General features: G+C 35.7%; 1 protein-coding gene across 2 annotated transcripts in view; it reads right to left on the minus strand.

Moving 5' to 3' along the window:
- STK3 (serine/threonine kinase 3) overlaps positions 1 to 23,667 on the minus strand; it is a 126,570-nt gene that overhangs the window by 67,684 nt on the left and 35,219 nt on the right. For both annotated transcript variants that reach the window (XM_062490492.1, XM_062490483.1), the window contains one exon: positions 1,318 to 1,455. In XM_062490492.1, coding sequence (XP_062346476.1) covers positions 1,318 to 1,455 — 138 coding nt within the window. The remainder of the gene's footprint in view (positions 1 to 1,317; positions 1,456 to 23,667) is intronic.

Below are 23,667 nucleotides of genomic sequence, written 5' to 3' on the forward strand. Positions count from 1 at the left end.
ATGATAACATTTGCACATTTTGCTGCCCAATAAACAGCTGCTGTTTGAAAAAAGTACGATTTTTGCACCATTATATGCAAGTACAATTCAGGCAAAGCGTAACTAAGCACCTCAGAAAATATTATTAAATATTTTAAAATGGTTCCATGAAAAACAGAACTGATGAAGCCTCATGCCCTACATGTATTATCTATCTTCTCTCTTGATGTAGTAATTCAATTACTCTCTTTTAATTCCATGACCTCTCCTCACAAGCAGTACTTTCCTTTCCACTCAAACATTTTCACAGCACCTCCAGCTCCATCACATATGCTCCAAATTCCAGCTGGGGAAAAAGACAACACAGACTCCTGATGAACAAACATAGTATTTGGTTTTCTGGTCAGTAAGCATGGGAAAGAAAGTGCACACTGAAGCTTTTTGTTTGTTTATTTCTCCTTACTGGCTCACATTAACCCAAGTCTCTTCTATGCAGCTGTCTGTATTCAACTAACCATACAGAGGTCTCAAGTACTGGTTCATACACAGACACTTATAACTTTCAATTTTTACTTACCTTGTGGTCTACATTTTAGTGTTTTGCAATGTATAAAATTAAATATTCATACCATAATCTAAAAATATGACTGATCTATTACCAAAAAATACTTTGCAAAATGTTTGTTGTCCTTGTAGTGGAGTTCACTGGAACTTAAAAATTTAACAGTTGCTATTGCTAGCTCAACACAGCTTAAATGTAGCAGAAGAGCAATACAGGAAGTGAGAGCCTGACATACCCTGCCTTGCTCCAAAGGTCCACAATGCCACCTGTGGCTCACAAAGTGCCCACCTGGTTGAATTCAGCCCAAGGACAAACCTGTTATACTGCCCATCTGCATGAGGCCTTTCTAGGACACAGAGCCACCTGCCTGCTCAAGCGGACATGACCAGAAGGAAAGACAGAATATACCCCATGTGTGATCCACACAGAGGGCTAACCTGGGCTCAATTATTTCACTAAACACTTGTCTAAATCCTGAGATCGATTGAGGGCCTCTAATCGCAAAGCAAAGATCCAATTTTATTAGCAAGAACCAGCCTTAAACTATTTAATGAGCAATGAATTTTTAGAAGCAGAGAGAAGAGAAATAAGATGGGTGCAGAGAACAGGAGCTGGCACAGAACAGACAAAGTGAAAAATAAATAAGGCATAATAATAGTTAAAATAAGATTTTTTTTTTCCCTTACAAATTTTTATAACATTTTGGGTTTGAGGGAAAAAAGAAAAAAGGAGCCCAAACATAAAATGTGCTTTTCCTCAGTAACTCTAATACTGACCTGTAGCAGCTGGGTTGCTGTAGCTCTTTGTTCAGGATTTTTCACTAAGCATTTCTTCACAAAATCTGTGAATTCATCAGACCAGAGCTCTGGCTTCCGGAAGGTTGGAGGGGGATTTGTAGGAATCATAAAAATAGCCTAGATAAAAATCAAACAATAGCAAGTCTAAGCAAAACACATCACCACAGCAGCTGAAGCCAAGAAGAAAAAAAAAAAAAAAATTTGCTTTATCCACCTTTCTTATCAGGGTAAGAATCTGGAAGACAAATTCCAAGTATGCAAGGATTTCTACTCAGATCAAGATTCAGAAAGTAAATCCATCTGCTACTAATGTAACTACTTCCCATTAGATTTTCTCTATTTAAACTGTATCCCATTGAGCACAAGACTCCTTATTTTATCTACTGCTTTTCATCAGTCTGAAGAGATGATTTTATTCTTTCAGAAATTCTTAGCAGAAATGATAGCACTGCTTGTTTAAACACACATATAAAGTTGTTGTGAACAGCCAAGCTCACCTTCTCCTCTCTTAAGTGAATTTAGTTTTCTTTGAGAATTGCTTAGGAAATTTGGGAGTATTGCTATTTCCTTTTGCACTCATAATTCATCAGATGGAGCTTTAAAACCTGCTTTTCCCAGTAAGATTTAGATACATATGCTAAAAGACCTATGGTAACATTAAAAGATGACATAAATAAAATAATCAAGTAACTAGTCTTACAGTACTGAGAACTTACATGAAATTGAAAATGCACCTTTTACCTACACAACAGAAATTTCTTCTGTTGAGAACCATATGCAGATTTTTCAGCTGGGAAAAAATATTCACCCTATATAACAAAAAGTTTGTCCTACTTAAGATTATATATTGTGCCATTTTTATATGATTTCCATGTTTTCCTCTAAATAAAAATATATACTTGTATTGGGGCTAAAAAGCCATACAACTCTGACAGACTACTGCAAAACAATGGAAAATTTTTGAACTTTTATATGTAATAAATGCATCCAATATAATCACTTAGGACTTACACATGATAGCAACACACTATTCAGAACTAGGTCTATTGACAAGAACAACAGACTATTATTTTTTTCTAAACCCACCTTCAATTCAACCACATTTTCCAAACTCACAGGGAGGAAAACTTTCTTCATTTGTTCTTCTACAAGCATAGGCATAAATACAAACTCTGAAAAGGGGAAAAACTGACTGCACACTTTTTACATACTAGAAGCACTAGAAGCTTCAGCCTGTGTGAGAAACATAGGCAGAAGGCAGAGAGAACTTAATGAGATTTTATCCATAGCTTCTAAAGAAGTCTGACTGGCCTTGAAAGTTGGTTGAACTCATTCAAATCCTCACTAGAAAATTCTTCTTATATTCTGAAGGAAAGTGGAATCCACACAAAATGATGTAAAAACTGTTTAGTAACATTTTAATGAAAAATTAATTCAGTAGCGAATAGCTGCTTGAATTCAAATACCTAAAATTTACAAAACTTGCCATTTTGTTTAATAAAAATGTATGCTACATCAGCTTTGTATTTGCAGTGGGCAGCCATGCCAAACAAGTATATGGACTCAAACAGGAAACGTAGCACTCAGAAACTGGCCTTACCTACTTCACTTGTGATGCAAGATTAATTGTCAGTACCAGTGAAGTGCTTCTGGCAAAAAGAAGTGGCTAACAAATTCAGCTGTTTCTGTCCTTGAAATTAATGATCTCTTCTGAACTTTGAACTGATGACTTTTGATCTTATCTGCAGCTACTCTTAACAGCCAACTATGCAGTAGCTATTGAAAACACAGCTGTAACAGAAGACTACCAACTTCTGTTTACGTGGTGTCAAAACAGGTGCCTCCTGTTTGATCATAAACATTGACCTCTCTCCCCACAGGTAAGCAAAGATAAGTTAGAGAGTCCTACTCTGCTCCACAGTTCTAGGAAAAATGTTTGCCTTGGCCAATTATTTTCATCAAATACACAGCAGTTAAGAACCACAGCAAGGAACTGACTTCTTTGTCATTCACAAATGACAATGAGAAGAAAGATGGAATTCATGAATCATTCTTTTATGCCAGGCAACAAAAGCCACAAAAGGAGATATTCAAAGGTTAGAGTCCTAAATCCACACTTATGCTTTGTACATTTGTTAAAAATAACTACTTCAGAAATATGTATATCTATGTAATGCTTAAACTGTAGGGTTTTTAAAATCCTACTATGTCACATGAGCTGTATTAGCTGTAAAGAAAAATTAGATGCATTTTTGTAATACAAGAAAACATACAGAAACTACTTATTCCAAATGTTTAGTCCAACTTGGTAATTATGCTATGCACTTGCTAGTGTATACCTCTCCCTCCAGCTCTCATCACTCCATTCTATTAACCAACCTAAAATTCTGGTTTTCAATTCCATCTTTTCTCTCTACTACTTAATTCTAGCTTGCGTATCTCTCTGCAGAAAATTTAAGCTCCTTTCCTCTTTCAAAACAGCCTGTGATTTAGCTTTCAACTACATTGTTTCCTTCCAAGAGGCTTGCAAAGCAATCGCCGAAGTCCCAAATCTCCATGAATAAAAACAAAACACTTATCTGACAGGAACTTATTCCTCATTTTTGCTTCCACTTGTCAAAAAGGTCACTTCCATCCTAAAATAACTATGTATTATTTTAAAACAAAACTAAGCTATTTCAATCACTCTGGGTGCCAGTGGAACCAGGAAATACTTGGGTTTGTTTATGCTTCTTTCATCTTACCTTAGATTTCTCCAGTCCCTGCATTTCCCCAAACTATAACTTGTAGTACTTTTTTTACCTCCACTCGTAATCTTCTCAGAAGTTTCCCACAGCTATTTGTTTTAGTGTAGCTCTCACAGTGGGGCTGAGGCCGATGCTCATTCTAAGCATACTAACCAGTGTTAGGCAAATGTTGCTTAAAAGAAACACCAAATATAAGCTACTATCCACCCAACTACATGGGCTGAACTGGCAGTTCCAAATGCAGGAAATGTTAGGAGGAAATTGTTCAACAAATGGGCAGGCTCTGACATACTCATAAAAAGAGCTGGGGCTAATTCTGTTTTTTCTCCCACCCTCAACATCACCTTCCACATTGCCTTACACATCTGAGACAGACTGACAGATCTTACATGAGTAACTCACCAAATATACAACCAAAGAATTTGATTACATGATTCAGTCTTCAGTTTTAACCATTTAATCAACTTTTAAAAGATAAAGAAATCTCTAAAGGATCATCTTAATCTGTGTTTGTCTTCACCTGCCTATGATATAGAGCTCATTCCAAATTTGTCCTGACCTGGCCCTTTCCACTCTGAGCCCAGTTCTACTTTGAATCATCTTTCACACATTGGTCTGAGGCAAATCCGTCACCTTGCAGTGAAACCAGAATTCAAGGCAGTTTGTAAGATATATATGACTAAAGATGGGAGGAAGATAAAATCCAGGGCAGTTTTCTGAACTGGACACTGGCAACACAGCTTCTACCATGCCTATTGCCTGGTAGCATTTCCCTGTTGCAACTAAGTTGAATACCAGACTGAGAACCAGGTCTTAAATGAGAGCAGAACTGCACAAGTCAGCCCAGTATTTTCTTTTATTATTCTTAAAGGGCCTAGTATTTTAAATCAAGTCCAGGCTGAAAACAGGAGGTTTTTTTTTCTATGAAGGTTCTTTTTTGGGCAATTTTATTGGCGTGAAAATGTAATTTTGGTGATGATGATGAATTAGGAAACGCCAAAAGAAAAATGAGATGCTCATATACCACACATGGAAATTCCTAATCAGAAAATCATTGCAGCTCATTCTCCTTGTCAGTCAGGGTAATGTATCTGTATTTCACAGAGCCCACGAAACACATTAAGTGGTCAACAGCAATTTCATAGAGGTACGATGTCTTCTGGCTTTTAGTTCCTTGAATAACTTATCTCTATTACTTAGCTGAAATAAGTTACTTGTAATAAAAAGCAGAAAATCTACCCAGTATCATAAATACTACTGAAGGAAACATAAAACTTCTATATTGTGGTGATTTTATAATTTGTTTGCTGCAAAGCTCCACTGTTAGAATCTACAGAGAAGAACTTTTTTATAAACAGGGTAAGGATACATGACATCAGTTTGTGACTTCATAGCTTTTGGAACCACAATTACACTACTTAGTTCAGCCATCTACTGTAGGAAACAAACAACAAAACACATTTAAACTCAGTAACACATTTCAGAGTACAAAAACCTATTGAAGTCTGGAGGAGTTAAATAGCGAGCACTGCAAAATTTTAGTAAGTTTGGAAACAAAGAATCACCTGAAAGACACATCTTTCTCATCTCTGTGATACATGCCATAGAACCTTCCACCTTTCTTGAACAGCTTTCAAGAAGACTACTAAAACACCATTGATAGTTACACAACTCATCAGCTGACTAAAAATGAAACATCAGCATGGAGAAGGGTGAAATACTAGCAGGTTCTACACCAATTTGCTTTGTTGAGCATGTCTTCTTGGTGTGGCTCTTTGAGGGGGGGTTTCTTTTTGTTTTATTAATTCAGAACTACCATACCGCAACACAGTGAAAAAGTTACTGAACAGCACCCCGTGTTTAAAGTCAAGAAAGTTGGTTCATAATCAGCTTCACAGTAGATAATAGATTTATTTGTTAGAAGCACCCTAAAAATCACCACTTCGTCCTTCCATCTGCAAACACAGATGTTGATGAAGACAATCTAATGTACTCACACCTTTTGTGCAGAACTACAAACAGGTCTGGGTTCCATCAGACATCTATCACATACCTGATTCTTACTAGAATTATCAAAAGAAGATTAAATGCAGGAAGTGATAAGCGAAGCTTCAGTTCAGAGAAGTTCTGAAAAAACAATAACTGACATAAAATTTTTCACCCTAATGAGGGGAAACGTGTAATATTTAACATGCGATCTACTGTGCTTACTTTTATAGCTTTTAGTAATGGCCACAGTAATAAACTATAAACAATACTAGGTAAGTTTAAAATTACATTTAAATTACTTTATCATAAAATTTCATATATTAACACTAGGATCACTTGAAAATAAAATAGAACACCATAGGGGAAAAAAACAAACTAAATAAAACAAACCACAACTCTTACCAGTGGCTTAACAGGCATTTACTGTTCCCTCTGGGACAATGACCTTTGATGATCAAATCAAAGTATGATTCATCTAAGATGTAAAGTAATAAAGTAATAAACACAGAGAAAAGAAACATAATGGAAAGATTACTCTCATGATTAATAGCAAAGATGGGTTACTGAAAGATAAGCTATATACATTGACCTGTATATTTATTATTGCTAGTAAGCTCATAACATTCTGACAGCATAACAGGTCAAGAATGTAAAGATACCAATCTCAAACATTTTGCAACAGGAAGTGCAATTGCAAATCTTTCAAAAAGAATCAACCCTTGCCTTGTTAGTCACACAACAGAATGGTTCCTTGAGATTCACCTCCAAATTTACTCTTTCTACTCTACTAAGGTGGGAATTGGACTAATGAACTCCATGAATTTCTTCCAAATTGACATATTCTTTGGTTCTAAAAATTGCTTTACATTTCAAAATAATATTACAGATCATTTGTTATGTGACAACAGCTTGAACAAGGTAGTGTTCAAGGCCACAAGTTCATTGAGTTTGGGGTCTTTCATAACTGGTTTTAAACACACTTACTTGGAAAACTGACTTTAAATCCCATCACATTTCCTGACTTCTACCTTATCTTCCACTGGTATATTTAAAGAACAGAATTTATTGTACTGGCTGCTATGCAATTATCAAGACAAAGAGTAAGTTCCCCCTGCTAACTCAGCTAAAAGGAACATGGTAACTGCATATATGCCTGTTCATTATCAAACCATCTTGTCAGATGAGTAACAAAAATATTGATTACCACCAATCTTCTCCCAGAACTATCACCTCAGCATGCTGCCTTACTGCCAGTTAATTTATGAGTTTATTGATTTCTTTTTTTCCAAAACTTATTGAACTCCTATAACCCATCACTTTTACTATCCAAAGATACCTGAAAGCTACCCAACAAGTGACTTCAAGGAGTTGTAAGCAAAGAAGGAACTTTATCAGCACTGACCTCATGTTTGCTTATTCCTTCTCCCTCTCCCTTCAAGCCCAGCAGACCTATCAATATTTCTCCAGGGTTTCTTCTAATGCACTTAAACAGTATTTAGGGAACTCTTGATTACTTTTGCCTGTAATTCTTTTACTATTATCTTGTCCTAACTTTCCATCATCTATTTTGAAACAGAACAATTTCAGTTTCTCTGTCTAATTCAGTAGAGTTATTTTGATTTCCCGAGCCCAGCTCTTCAACATAAAATATTCCTGAATTCTGCCATTCAAGTGAACATTGTCCTTTTAGTTTCAACTTTCAAGTTCCCATTTCATCTGCAAGGTGCAAGTCATTGATGGCAGTGATATTTCAACAGAAAAAGGACACAGTCAGCAACCTGCTCCTCAAAATTCTTCTCTCCTTCAACTTAAATTATTGAAAGCAGGACAAAGAATACCTTTTCAAAGTCCGTACAAATGAAAAACAAAGCATGGGAAAATCTGTAATCTTGTGAAAGTCTTTGAACCCTTCTTTGGCTTCACTGGGGGTTTTTGTTGTTACCTTGGGGGTTTTGGGGTTTTTTTTTGGTGGTTTTTTTTGGTGGTTTTTTTTTGTTGTTGTTTGTTTGTTTTGAGTGAGGGGGGCAAGTGTTTTAGTTAAGTGAAATTTTTCAAGTGAAAACAAAAATAATTTCAGGCTACTTAAGATTCTGTGCTTAAACTACCCAGTCAGCTATCAGTTTTGAATTTTAATTGACATACACAGGAATTTTCAGATGAAAATATCTAACTGCAAATAACCCCTTATAGATACAAAAAAGTGAAAATAGTAAACATTTTATTGAAAGGTTATACTGAAAGTTGACATCCACAATAATTACAAGTCTACACATTTTTAGTGTTCTTGGACATTAAAATAAAAATTAAGATCCCGATGACTTAAAAAATTCAAGCGCTAGTAGAAAACAAGACAGTGAAAGTCAGCAAGTCTTATAAAAAAAAGAAAAAGTTCCAAACAGCTGAAATGAATTGCAGCATTCAGACACTATCTAGGACAGTATTTCTTATGATTTCATTCACCAAAAAGGAAAACCTAAATGAGCTGAAATTTACTTCATTATTCATATTCTGAAAAGCACCCTTAATTTCAGCACTGGGTAAGCAAGACTCATTTTATAAGGAGGAGAAAGAAGGGCACACTGCATGTGTGTATATGGGGTTTTTTTGGTTTTTTTTTGAGGGGAGGAAGTGTTTGCGAATAAGGGGATTGAGATAAATAAATATTGAGGATTGAGGATAAAAAATAGATATTAAACAACCATTAGTTTAGCAAGAAGTACCTGCTGTAGTGGTTTAAACTTCTAAGTGATTTTTTACTTGACATAGACTTGGAAAAACAAGTATTTTTAAACACTGTTGCACAGGAAAAGATTTCCTTTTAATAATGATGAGCAACACCTCCTCTTTGTGAGGAAATCAAAATCACTGTAACAGAGAGATGGGGCCACTTCAGGCCACTGCTCAATTCTATTCAAACCCTTAGAGAACTTCAACACATAAAAAGTCTCTCAGACTAAATGATTCATTGACAGATCCCTGCTCAACAGCTAGGTAACTCACTGCCTAAAGGACATCTCCCAGCCACACAGGTGGCCAGGAATCAAAAGAGAAGATGTGTTTGTCAATGTTGGTACCTCTTAGAAGCATCCTGCTATCACATAATCACTGCTATCACTCCCTCCATGGAATATATGAGATCAAGAATATGAACTTGAAACTGAACAACTTTACTTTTTTCAGCACTGAACTATGTTCTTATCAGATACAGAACAAAGAAATGTTTCAGAAAGTGCACACTGTATGACAGAATCCAGGGAATACTCTTGTTATTAATTTAGTCTTCTTTCACCACAGTTTGTTTTACTCCTGATTCAGTACTATCTTGAAAATCCATATGCATAGAAAATCCATAACCTAGAAGGTTCCAAGATTTTACCAGAATATGAAACTTACTTTTCCTCCAAGAAAACCCCAATAATAGAGCTTACTTTAATAAAAAATATTTTCTCTCATTCCCATAGTATTTTCTGCAGTTTCTGAGAAAATGAGGCAATGATTACATCCAGAGACATACTAACATTTAATGAGACATGAAGTGGAAAAACTGCATTTGCAATTTCATTTACTAGTAGAAGAATCAAGGAGAGAGTAACTGATATTTGTGAGAAAAAGCTGCAGTAAACTCACTGGACATTAAATATGAAATCTCTGACATAACCACAGACAGTAGTAAATGAAAGAAGGCATTCAAGAAACAAGTGGCAGTTCTCCTTTATTTGGGGTATGTTACACCTCCAGCAGCAGTCTTGTGTTCAGTTTCAGGCATCAAACTTTCAGACGTGAACCAACTGATGATTGTTTGAAACAGAGTAACTACAATGCTTAGATATTTAAAAAACACACTCTGCAAAGAAGATTAGACTGAGCAATTGTAATTTGTTCAAAGAGGAGGTAACTACAGTGAGAGATACAGCAACAGTCCTTAATATGTTAAATGCCACTTCAAAGAGGGACAAAGTCTATAAAGAACCAAAGAGGAGCTAATGAGTTTAAATTTTAACAAGGAATATTCAGGCTACATTGTAGGAAAGTTGCCAATAAGCAATCCAAGAAGTTCCAGAACTTGTTGTTTTATTCTACAAAAAAAATATAGACAAACACAGTTTCAGAACATCAAGATCCAAATTTGGGCATGTGTTTTGAAGATCTTTTCCTCCACCACCACCTTCCCCTTTGCCTTGTGCTCAAATAAAATTAATTTTAAAAAAATAAAGTTAAAAAGAAAAAAAAAAGAGTATTATCATGTTTGATCAGCCTAGGCACAGAAACAGAATGATCATGTTTAACACAAAGAACATGAAACTCAAAGGAACAATACCTTTCAACAGTGTTTGCTGCTTCCTACTTCACCTTTTACAATAGCAGCAGACGAACAGGTGACAGCAAAATCTGACCACAGCACAAAGCAAAACAATTTATTCACCTGCAGTGTGCAAACTAAGATTAAACTGACAAATCACAAAATTTCAGACATTAAATGCAAACATTCTACTGACATAATGACAACAATGAATTAATTACAGATTTTGTAGTCTATGAAGGAGTAATTGAGTTCTCACAATAAGAACCTCTCCTGTTTCTGTTCCACTGACTCTCAAGGTACTGAGAGAATACAAAAGCAGTGTTGCTTTCCCTGCTACCAAGTACATACAAAAAGCAGTGCAAGTGTCCTTGCCTTGCTAGTGTTTCCAGTATTCTCCCTACTAGTTTCAAATAAATGTAATTTGTATTGTAAATCTTTAAATTTCACTGCTAGATTAGTGTAATAGCCACATTATTTCCTGTAAAGAAATGTAGTTGCTACAGTAAAACTACTTTTTCTATTCCATAGGCCATGATGCAGTGGGACACATTACAAAGTAAAATCTGGACATTTGAATGTCTAGATGAAAAGTACAACCAAGGCACAGTACTAGTTACACAATGACACTAATCTTAAATTTTTAAAAACTAACACTCATTTTAAACCAAATCGAGCAATGCAACCACAAGATCAGAGTCAAGAGTTAAAATTCAAATAAACTGCCTGAACTTATAGTTCAGTTCTTAAAGGCACTGTGTTAGCTTTGTAGATGTAAGCATTCTCTCCGGAACAGGGTGTGAAGAATATGAACTACATCATGGAATTCAAAAGCAGTCCTACCAAATGACTGAGATAAAGCAATATAACAAATTCTAGACAATTCCAGAAAAAAAAAATCAATTTAAAAAAAATCTCTGAAATGGCACTGTGTCTGAAGAAACTGGAATTGGTAACAATTGCTCATGATTTAATAACTTATATGACATACATCCTCAGGAAGATTCTTCCAAAACCACAAGATGTTCCAAAGAGAAAAACTACACACAAGATTCAGATGCCATGTATTTTTTTCTAAGAGACAGTAAAAGGTAAAATGAACTGTGAGCCAAAGTTAACTCTGCATCTTCAGCTTTATTTATCAAACTGAAAAATCTCTCCAACTTTCTCTTTTCCTGTATAAGACCAAAACTATGAGATGTTCTGTTTGTATTACAATTATACTAATTCAATGCAGGTCACTTGCATTTTACTGAATCCAGATGACATTTAGTAAGCTAAACACAGGCCAATTGGCTTTTTTTTTTTTTAAGGGGTGGGGGGGCTGATTGCCACTGGGTAGGTCATACAGTGGCTACAGAACACAATTGCTTGAATTACATTTTGACTAACATCAAACACAAAACCGAAGCTAAAAACTACTTTCTTTTTTTTCTGCATGCCTTCTAGATTTCTCATATTGAAATGTACTAATTTAAAAGTCACCTCCTTCTACCCTGAGGTGATAGATGTGAACAGATTCAAAGTTTTTGTTGTTTCCTCTTTCTCTACTTAGTTTAAAAATATACATTTTAAATATTTTAAGTGGTACAAACAATTTAGTTTCCACTTTATTTTTAATATCCCCAGTGGCTAACTAACCTTTTAAACCTGCTCATTTGAACATACCACAGTAAAAAAGAAAAACACAGCACCCTAGATTTAGTGAGCACTAAAAATAAGCCTCTTCTATTTCTGCAACAACATTTGTATTCTCAAATTATGTATGGAATTAGCCATACAATAACCTTTACGGATAACACAGAGAAACTAATTGCAGAGGAGTAGGAAAACCCTCAAGCTTATCTCCAAGAAAGAAATAAACAGTATGTCTTTCTTAATGCCTTGTGATCAAGGGCTGATTCTCTTTCAACAAAAACAGTAGCTATAAAATAGTAGTTAAGATCTATGCTACTAAATAAAACATCAGTTTAGACTTTATGCACCTGACTGCAAATAAGTCAGTGATACTCTTTCTAATCATGTCTGTCTGGACTTGGCATCTTTTTTTCCCCCAGAAGTTATCCACCTCTCAAGCACTATTAGCAATTGCTAAAATAAAATACAATTCATGTTATAAAGTAGCAGCTCCATTATTTGTTTCTTCTGAAACACACTGAATTATACAAGTTAGTCATTATTTGTATCATCTCAAGGTTTTGTATCCACCTCTAATTCCTCCCCAGTATGATCTGCTACACTTCGAACAAATTTCACAAAAGAGAGGAAACAGAAGCCCAACACAGGAGATTAATTAAAATGAATTATGCTAATGGCATCCAACGCTAATTAAATGTCCACTAGACTTGGTAATCTTCAAAATACTGCACACCCCACAGGAATTGCACACCCTGCAGGACGTGATGCAGATAAACAGCTTAATTGTATGTACATGGTATCACTCTACAGCATATCATGGATATACAAGAGAAAAATTCTTGATAATTAAAGAAAAAAATTCATATCATAAGACATTTTGGAGGCCAGAAAGATATACAGACAATGAGAGAAAAGATCTACAACAACATGAACTGGCCTTACATCTATTTTCCTTTGCTTAAAGCAAATTATAAACAAACCTGAAGGGAGAAGATGAGAAAAATAGCAAGCATCTAGAGTCAAGACTCCCACATTACTTAACCTGGAATATTTTTTAAAATTTCATAAGTGTCTGTGTTGGGCCTGTGGTCTGTGTTTTAGTGCCCTGTCCAAACACTTACTAAACAAATATTCTACATTTTTGTTAGGCTCTGGTTTAACCTACTGCCTTTTGTTCCATTTGAAGGCATGTATCATAGCTTTTCTACAATGACTGATACTGCAGAGGAAAAAAAAAAAGTGAAAGCAAAGCCCTGTTACTATAGGTACGCACAGAAATAACATTCCTTCACAAACTGTTTAGGGAACAAAAATTTATAGCCTATACAGCTAAAAAAATTACAGTTTAGCAATGTGGCTGTTGCAATCACTCAAGTATGCAAACAATACAGCAACAGTTGAAGCAGCAACTAGAAATGCTGATATCATATAAATGGGCCATATCATACCCTTAATTCCTAGCAGCTTGTCCCCAGTTTATACAAAATACCTCAGGGCAGACAGGGGAAAGGATTTCTGAATGCAAAGGTTCTTCAAGACACGGCAGTCATATACAGTTACATGTAAATGGCCTTTCCTCTCTCCTCAAATGATATGTTAGCAATCATACTCCTGGCTCCTCCAGCAATATGATAACTATTTACTGAGTAAACTGCATAGTTCACATGAAGTATCCCAAAAAGCATCTTCAAGACTCATCTTTGCTTGAACAGCCTTTGAATAGCAGGATACTTTGCAACATATGTATGGAACTACCAAGTGAAGGCTTTGCATATCTGAGAAAGGCACACTTGGAAAATGGTGAAGAATTGCATCTCTCTCTCTTGCCCTAATTGTATGCATTCATACCACTTGAGCAGCTTCACAGAAATTCCTCTATCCAGCCTAAGAGTATCCAGAAAGCTCTCCTAAGGCAGAGACGAGAGAGGCAAGAAATATTCCTAAGCAAGTAGAAAAAGAAAGCATGAATGACATCTATGTCAGCTGAGGGACACATGCAGTTTGAAAAGATCATCAACTGGTAGATTCCCAGCATAAGAAAATAATAACCTAATCCTTATAAAAGTCTGCACAGAGTCACAAAGTTAATCCAACTCCTCCATTCCTCTTCAGATCCAAGGTTAACAATAAGGAAGACTCTATTAAAAGGTGCAGGTTGAAGGAAATTACTACAGATTCAAGAATTTCTGAGGGACTTCACAGTCACAGAATGGCTGATATAGGAAGGGACCTTAGCAGATCATCTTGTTCAATCCTCCTGACCAAGCAGGACCAATCAGAGGCAGATACCAAAGACTATGTCCAGATGGCTTTTGAATACCTCAAGTATGCTCCAGAACACCTCCTAGCTGAACAGGGTTCCTAGCACTCAAATAGAGCAGGACTGAATTAAAAGTTCCTCATGGAAGCAAAAAAAAAAAAAAAAAAAAAAAAAAAAAAGAGAAGTAATGGAATTGATAAAAATCCTGAAGAAAAAGCCTGACATGAAATTGGAAGAATCATTATTTCCTGTGGAATTCCAAGGTAAAAAGACCTCCTCTGGAAGTCCCCTATCCCAAAGGGTAAGTTTTAAAGCATTGTTCCAGACCCATGTTTTCCTTAGAAGTGTCAGAAACTATTCCTGACAAATATTACATTACTGAGCTTAGGGAACAAAGACCTTCACAGGGACTTGAACTTCATTTGACTTCCTTCTTTCTCAGAAGGCTAATCCCTGACCTGGGAAAAAGCAGTCCCTCTCACAGCATCACCCCTTTTGGTCATCTGTACATACAGTGCTCTCAGGCCACAGAAGAGGTGTTACGTATGAAGTTTCTTATGTGAATGATGAGAGGTAGATGTCCTCACTGTGTTAGAACAGGACACAGACTGAAGCTATACCAGGCACTGGGATTCTCAAATCAGACAGATTCTCAAAGTCAGCTATGAGCAGGCGCAGGGTGAATGCAAATTCCAGACATACAGTCCACTCATCCAGGCCAAAGCATATGCTAACATAAAACAGAGCCACCATACAACTTTGCATTAGGAGTGCCAGGTATTTCAGGAACGTTCTTTCCAGTATCACCATATTTACAACTTATGTCTTGTCTCTGCATCCCTACATATTTAGCCAAACAGCAGATCACACAGTGCACCCTAACCTATTTCAAATCAGAAATGAGAGGCACTAATTTGGAAGACAGCAAGAGCTGGAAAGCTGCTGAAGATTATTGGCTTAAACTTCAGGTAGAGAAAGGCTGGGCACGCTGCCTGAAGACACAGCACTCAAACTGAAAGCACCAAATGCAAGTCAAAAAGCAAAGGTTTCCCTAGAACAGACAGCAACATCAAAAGCACAGAGGGTGACATCTTAATCACTCCTCCTTCAGTTTCTCTTGGCTACTTACAAGGAACTATGTGAGGTGATGCACTGGAACAATGACTCAAAAGCAGCACAGCACACTCCAAAGGAGTGTGGCAGAGCCTCAGGCACTGCATAACCAAGACCACCAAGTCCCATGTCTAGTGAATTATCTTCTTTGTCCATAAACATATATATGCCCACTGAAGAAGGAAATTAGCCTTTATAAGTTAAAGGGAACATAAAAACCTAACTAGGAATGGCATAAAAATGATTAAACAAGCTATCCAACCAGGATAAAGAGCATTCACTTGAAGAAAGCATTCACTCATTTTAAACAAGCCTTTATTTTATTTTAAGCAGTAGCAAACTCCACAGTCAAGCCTAAATCAGTTGACATACAAAAGGAATGGGAGATGTGAGATTGTTCCACCTTTCCTTTACACAGAAAAATAAATAAAGGGAGTATGAACACATCTGTTACAGACTGCTGGGTTGTAATGCCTATGTTAGACTGACATAGGGAATGATTTAGAAGACAACTATATAAAGAGAAAAGTCAACTGCTTGAGCTGAAATTCAAGCACACATAAAACTAAGAAGTTTACCTTAAAAACAGCAGCAGATAGGATAAATTCAAGATAAATTCCTTCAGAGATTCAATGCCTGCAATTACATTTTTCATTAAAAAATAGGCAATGATTGAAAGTTCTCATGTGAATCAGCAGTACAGATAAATACAGGATTATTTACCAGATGCTCTGCCTAATTCCACTCCAAAGGACATATATAACATCCAACTGATGTTGAAAACACGTAAGACAACTCATTTTCTACACTGTAGTTAAGCATTTCTTGGCAGTAAAATTGAGAGTGTTTCACTTTAGCATCAGATGCAGCTTTAAGTTCACTGGAGCTCTTAGGCGTAATCATTTTGTGAAGGGCTATACAGAAACCAACAGTTTGCACTCAGAGTCACCAAGAAGACAACATGCAAGTTACTGAACAAACAATGCCTTCCAAGCATTATTAAAAATGGAGACTAAAAAATAATTAAACAAATATTCTTTTTTTGCCTGACTGAAGACATCTACTTGTAACAAGGACGCACTATTTGCATATATAGAATGAAAAACTCTCCATGTATGCCTGTGAATCGATACAGAGTTCTTTGAGAGATAAATCCATGAATATAAATTCCTGCATATAAAAAACTAAGCTCTTTGTTTATAGATATTGAAATAGGTTTATGAATACTGAGGCTCTTTACCTTCTTCTAGATGCAAGTTTTTAAAACTTATTGCTCTGCCTCTGAAGAAGATTTTCCTGCCTTTCCCTAGCAAGGTTGTTTGTATTGGAGATGAAGCATAACTCTAGGTTACATGAGCACAAGGTATAGCAGTTAACGAATGGTGAATTCTAAAAATTTATCAGTCACAGCCATTAGCTACTCACATGCACACCCTGAACTCAAAGTCACTGTTTTTTCTCTTTAAGAAGCTGGTGTGCAGAGACAACAAAATATAAGTGAAACCACTACTACTGAAAAATCTGAAAGCAGAGGCTCCCCCAGTGAAGGAATCACCATGGCTGGGTTCTCATCTTCTGTGTGAAACACAACTCCAATCTCTCAAGACTTCGCCATGCTTCACTCCTGTGACTTGACTTACCTTTTGTCTCCTGGCATGCTGGAGAGCTCCCCTTTGCCTGGACAAAGCACCAGGGATAGGAAAGGAGGTGGAATAGATGAAAACTCATGTGTTGAGGAAAAAAATACAGTATTCCTAAGCACATCTCGCCTGACCTAAACAAGTCAGACTAAGTTTCAAAATTTGGCTTCAACTTATGGTAGGGGACCAGCCAACCATTACCCTGGCTCTAAACAGGGCCATTTACAACCTTCCACTTCTAGAACAGATCCCTTTACCTGCTTTTATTTATTAAAAATAAAAAAGCCAAGCATGCATATTTAAACTATCTGTAACAAATAGTCATCTTCATTATTTTAGAGAATATTCAATCACTTCCTTAGGTAAATTATAAACACACTTAATGATAAATTTAAGAAGAGAACAGAAGAAGAAGAGAACTTAACTCCTAAATTTGCCAGAGGTTCTGTAAAGAACAGCATCAAAAAAAAAAAAAAAAAAAAAAAAAAAAAAAACAACACCTTACCTTTGAGTATCACCCCACCAGCATTAGCTTTCTCTGCCATTTGGACTTAACACCCCATACATACAAATTATTCTCTCAGTGAAAGAAAAGCAGTCTTTGGTTGACCATCATTGGAATGGTTATTTGAAACTAGTAATCACACAATTCTTTCAATTCTTATCATATTACCAGTATTTTATCAGAAACAGATGTTAGCAGCACAACTTAGTAGGAATTATTGAACAACTTTTCTTCCCATTTCATAACAAATTAGGCAATGCTTAGTTGATGCATCTGAAAAAAGTTACAGAATTGCAAGCCCTAAGGCACAGGGCTGGTGTCATAATTTAAACCATCACCAACTAAAATGCAAAGGCATTAGAAACATAATGTTTTACTCTGTTAAACAAATTTCCCTTACAGATGAATTTGCTAATAAATTCTGAAGCCTCAATAGCAACCAAAAGCTCCCATTTCAACGTCAAAAGTCTAGTAGAATTCTTACAAACATACTACTAAAATTGCCCAGATGTTTATAAACAAGTAGTGAAATACAAATAAATAATTAAACAGATTTTTTAAATCAAAGCCCATCTTGGCCATATGATAATGAAATTATGACAGAATTTTTGATTCTTATCATAAAAGCAAAACAAAGCTAGAGAAGGGAATAATGCAGAAGTGAAATCATCCTGTGTGTACACTACAGTAGCGGAGCCTAGGTAACAATTCTCAAATTTAAACCAAAAGCAAGACATTTTCAGTGCCTGTTTTTAGCTCCAGATTTGATGTCTTGGATTCTAGTAATCCAGTTTACTGCCTTTAAAGTCACTCTGAGAGGCTATTTTTATAAATATAACTGTCAAAGGAAAACAATAAAGGTGGAGACTTTCGTCAATTGCTGAAATTTTGGAGTGTAAAAGTTGTTTATTTAGCAACATGCATCAAGAGCATCTTTTGATCAAAGTTATGTTATAAAAGGCAAAAAAAAAGTTCCTGTGTCAATGCCAGGTTTGGCAGTCTCCCTCTACTCACCATGTGTCTTCTGATAACTGTCATTAATTAAATGTCTGACAAATGCAATTATAATGTTCAGGATAGAACATCATAATGTTATTTTTCTGTTAGCATTAAAGGTTATTTTTATGGGAAAAAAGTTCCCTTCAGGTGTGAATGAAAGCTGAGCCAACCATATTTTTATTTTCAGAATACAGGTAAGGAGTCAAGGTAATATCCTAACTAGACTACTAAAAAGCAGTAGGAAAAGAAAATGCTCAGTGCATGAAATAATACTTGGAAGACATATATGATTTAATGGCTTAAGAAAATTAACATTATACCCACCGGCTTCATCTATATGTACTAAGGAGTCAAGAACAACTCTTATATTATGGGCATGTTAGTCTAGTTGATTTTTATCACAAGTCTTTCCAGACAACACTAAAGCAGTTTTAGGAATCGTAATGGTAGATCAGAAACACCACAAAAGAACACACTGTTCTCCTGCAGTAAGTTAATTTCAGAAAAACATTAATAGGCTAAATTTTGCATCAGCTAGCTTAATGCTGAAATGAATCTTAATCTAACCTGAACATGTACAAAATCAACAAGCCAGCAGCAGAAATCCTGTAGCATATACTTTAGCCATGTGGTGAAATGCACTTCTGTGTCCACACTCGTTCCAGGCACTGTGAATGAATTCCATATTAAAGGTTATGAATTACAGCCTGAAACAGAAGCTATCTTTCACACGGAGAGACGTAAACATGGAAACAAGCTCAGAGGCCAGGTACATTACTTTGGGTACAGAGGCATGTCAGGCCATGCACTGCTCCTGAGCTGAAGCCACATCACATCCTGCCCTCGGACAGCACGGCTGTCAGAGGGAGCACACATCAATTTTTCAACACCCATCCAGACCGACATGTCCTCTGGCTTTTAGCCTGCCCTACTATTCACCCAGGCCTACAGCAGTAAGAGCTTTCTCTAGCACCATCAGCATACCATAGTATTTCTAGACTAGAAAGAACCTTCCAGCTACTGCACACTCCACATATTTTCACACCAAGCAAGTGGCAATGCAACCAGTTGTTCCTCAGTCACGATTTATACGTGGCAATTCACATGACTGCTAGAAGGATCAAGTTCTAAGAAACTTTGTGCCAATTTCTCTAAATAATTTAATTATTCTGACTGTTTAACAATAGCATGTTTTACAAATTAGGAACTTGTATATACTCATTTTGACCACCAAGAATCAAATGCTAGCCACTTCTAATTATCAAAAAATTCAGCTTGCACAAATTAGTCGTATTATTCAGAGAAACAAACAAAAAGCAAGACATTTACAGTATGCATACAGTTACTCCAGAGAAACTCCTGAAAAAAACTGAAAGGGGGGCAGTAGAAGCAAAGTTCACTTGTGTCTGGATATACCTGCCAAGTGTAGACAGTGTTACCTCTGTCCTAAGGATAGGGTTCATGATTATAACATTTCTTAAGGAAATACCTGTGGAAACAGATGACTGTTGGCTGATGCTACCTGTTTTACATTTTCATAGCATGAAAAGCTGTCAAAGCACCAGGACACTGGGAAGTACTGCTCTACAGGTACCCATTAACTCCATCAGAAGTACTCTCTTTTCTGGGAACAGATAACTTCATTATCTTCCAAATTTATTCTAAATTTCTGGGGGAGAATGGAAAATGTAAAACATCTTAAACTTCTCAGACTGGCCAGTGCTCCTGCAACTAACACTATAAAGAACACCAACACTTTCCTTTTCTTAACATCCAATGGTATAGCATGGAGCTCAGGAATATACATGGCAGAGGAGGCTTCTGTCAGTAAAGCAGCATTTTTCAGGCAGGTAGGTAGTGATAAACAGTATTTGCAAGAATTAGGTCCATGTTTGTGTATCTGAAACACAAACTGATAATGTCTTAGGATTTGTGGCGTTTGGATCACCATATGTGTAATTTTCATAACGTGAATTGTCAGACACAGCAAACCAGCACAGAGGAAAGTAGAATCTGGAGGTAACACTCACGTTGCCTTCATTTGTTTCCCATTGGAATGCAAATGATGACAATTTACATCTGGAGGAAAACCTGGGATCCACACAGCTTTAAAAACAGACAGATTGTGTTATCAAAAAACTATTACTTTTTACTCTACTTTTCTGCAGGTAGTTTATAGCTTTCAAACACACTTCTTGAGACACAGTGTATCAAAAATACTTCCTGTATCTCAATGCATTTTAAAAACAGCAGAACAATAAAAACTGGCATTAATACAGAAAATTCTAACGAAAAAAAAAGATCACTAATTGCATACCCAAATCATTTGAGTTAGTTTGCACAGTACTGACTGCGTGTTAAAGCTTTGTCTAAGTATTTAGTCAGTAAAAACAAAGGCTGAGCCAGGCTGATTTCATTCTTCTCTAAAACCAGGGTGGTCTATGGGCAATTTTTGATACCACTGGTGTTGCCAGGGAAACAAAATGAAAACAGGTGCCATCAAATACAAATTAAAGATTTAGTTCTATTTTAAACCACCTTAAAACAAAGTTTCCATAAACTTAACTGATACTACTACAAATTTGACAATACTTTATAACAAGAAAAGGATTATAAGTTGTCTTTAGACCATCAAGTTTTAACTGAAGCAAATTTAGACTGATTGGAAACCCTTCCTTTCAAATAAATAAATTTCTTCATTAAATATGCATCATCCTCTTTAAAAATTACCTAGCATACATTCTAAGGCAATATAATACCATTACAGAAACAGGGTACATGCAGTCTTAATAACCTTTCTTCATAACAAATTTTATCCTCCTCCCAATCTAAGCATTTTTTTAGATTCTTTAAGAAATAAGCAACTAGTATATGCTCAAAGCATGTATCTTCCGGTAAGTAGCAACAGAAGCTTAGTATTTTCCTCCTAATCTCCTTGTGGTTTTCTCCCATATATTAAAAAATCAAGTATCACTTTAGCAAAAATTCAAGTAAAAACACTTTTGCTTTTAAAACTTGTAATAACATGTTAAGAATTTGGCAATCCAGTAGTCTGGTCTCTAAAGCACTTCCTCCAGATCAACAAATACTGACAGAAAATATACGTAAGGAAAAAATGAACATACAATTCACTTCAAAAAATAAATATTAATTCAAGTTTCCAATAATGTCTTAAAATTGTTTACCAAGTTCTTTTTAATTAGCTTTTCTGAATAAAAATTAACCTCATATATTTAGTGCTAATCCTAAAACTTGAAAGATAGTCTAAATAAATTGAAGTATATTTGTAGCAATACGTATAGCTCTTCACTTAAAAGTGGGATACTTGACAATATCCTGCAAGGTATTATAGAATTGCTCACAAAATAAATTCTCCTAAATCTGTGCATACAAACCTTGCTGAATTCTTTTCCACATCCATAGTGCATATTAAACAGAAATTGAATAAATTGAGCACACAGTAACGTGTACAAAATGACAAAGTTTTTTTTAAAAAAAATAACGGCTGTAAAGCTCATTAAAAAAAAAGTGTTGTCATGTTGAAATTGTCATTTCAGATTTAATAAATCTTGACGTTTTATTACAAATTGCCTAGTTCAAGTAAAATTTTATTGAGATCTTCAAGATGCAAAACAACTTTGCTTTGCACTCTGATCTATGCTTACAGTATTACTAACATCACAAATGAGCAAATCTATAGCAATTTAAAACTTCTGAATAAGCTTTTTGCTGGAAGGTTGTTTGCTTGTTTGTTTTTAACATTAGCCCAGGAGAAAGCAGCCAGCTCAGCCAGGGTGGAAACTGCTAACCTGTGCCATGCTAGGTCTGCTGAACACATTCCGGGCTTTACCCTCATTAACAGTTCTATCAAAAAATCTTTAACAATGCTAACAGGCATAGGGCTTGAGCCAGTGCTCTCTCAAGTCATCAAGAATATTTCCATTTATTTCACAGCTTCATTCAACCTCTGTTTTCTGCTCCACCACCTTTGAAAAATAATTTTCCCATGTCCAACATTTACCACCAAAGCATCTTATAAATAAATAGGTAGCATCATGGTATGGGTCCTTTTTTCAGATTAGTGCTTCTAAGGATCTGAATCACTCACAGAAGACGCACAGCATTACATGAAACTAAGATCAAACTCCCCTTGCAGTTATTTTAGTTAAAAGTTTCAAGTTAATTCACTTTTGTGTAATTATGAAATTACTGTTCTGATCCTCCACTTACTTAGAAAGTGATTAATCAAAGTCAGAGAAAACCAACCATCAACTGAAACATGTCTCAAATTTCCTATTCAGGGGTAAGTCTGAAAAGATGCACTAGTTCAATTTTAATTAAATCCTCATTTAGAAGCATGCAATAAATGTTTTCCATTTAATTCAAATTAAACTCCAGTTCCAGTACAAATTTCAAATATTCTCCGCTTCTGCTACTTTATTACACATGACAGATTAACATTTCCTTTTTGCACACATACGCACCAGCAAACCTGACATAATTTTAAAATTTAAAGAATTTATACATTTAACAGTAATAAACATTTATTCTACTTCCAAAACTTCTAGTGACATAAAGAAAATTCTAGTGATACAAAGCAGCGACAATGCATTCTCTAAGCCACAGTCAAACATGAATGCTAGATTCTGTAACCTTTAATTCCACTTTATTTATATTCCGAGTTTTGTTACATGAATGTTCAAGCCACCTCTCCACTGAAAAGAAATGTCAGAGAGATGCAAGAAAAAAGGAGGATAAATTTAAAAACCAATACCTACGTGAAGACCACAATTACCTGCATCAGACTGTAGACTTGTTTTCAAAAGCTTTAATGTGAATAGGAATAGGATGCTGTCATCCTCCAATTTCATCACTGAACACACCTCAAGTAATCTAGTGTTTTCACAGTATATCAATGCTAATGTCATTTCATGAAAGTTCAATAAACCAGAGAGATCTGTCAATCCTTTGTTTAGGAAGCCATGTGGCAAAACCTCTTTGAAAAGTTCCTTGGGCTATTAGGGAGAAACTTTTTATTATCTTTGAGGTTTTGCCAGAGAACAAATGGTATTTTTCCTACCTTGCTTTCACAGTGGTATTACAAATCTCTCCTTCCACATAAATGGGCTGATGTTAAA

Source organism: Cinclus cinclus, chromosome 1, assembly GCF_963662255.1.
Source record: "Cinclus cinclus chromosome 1, bCinCin1.1, whole genome shotgun sequence".
Lineage (NCBI taxonomy): Eukaryota > Metazoa > Chordata > Aves > Passeriformes > Cinclidae > Cinclus > Cinclus cinclus.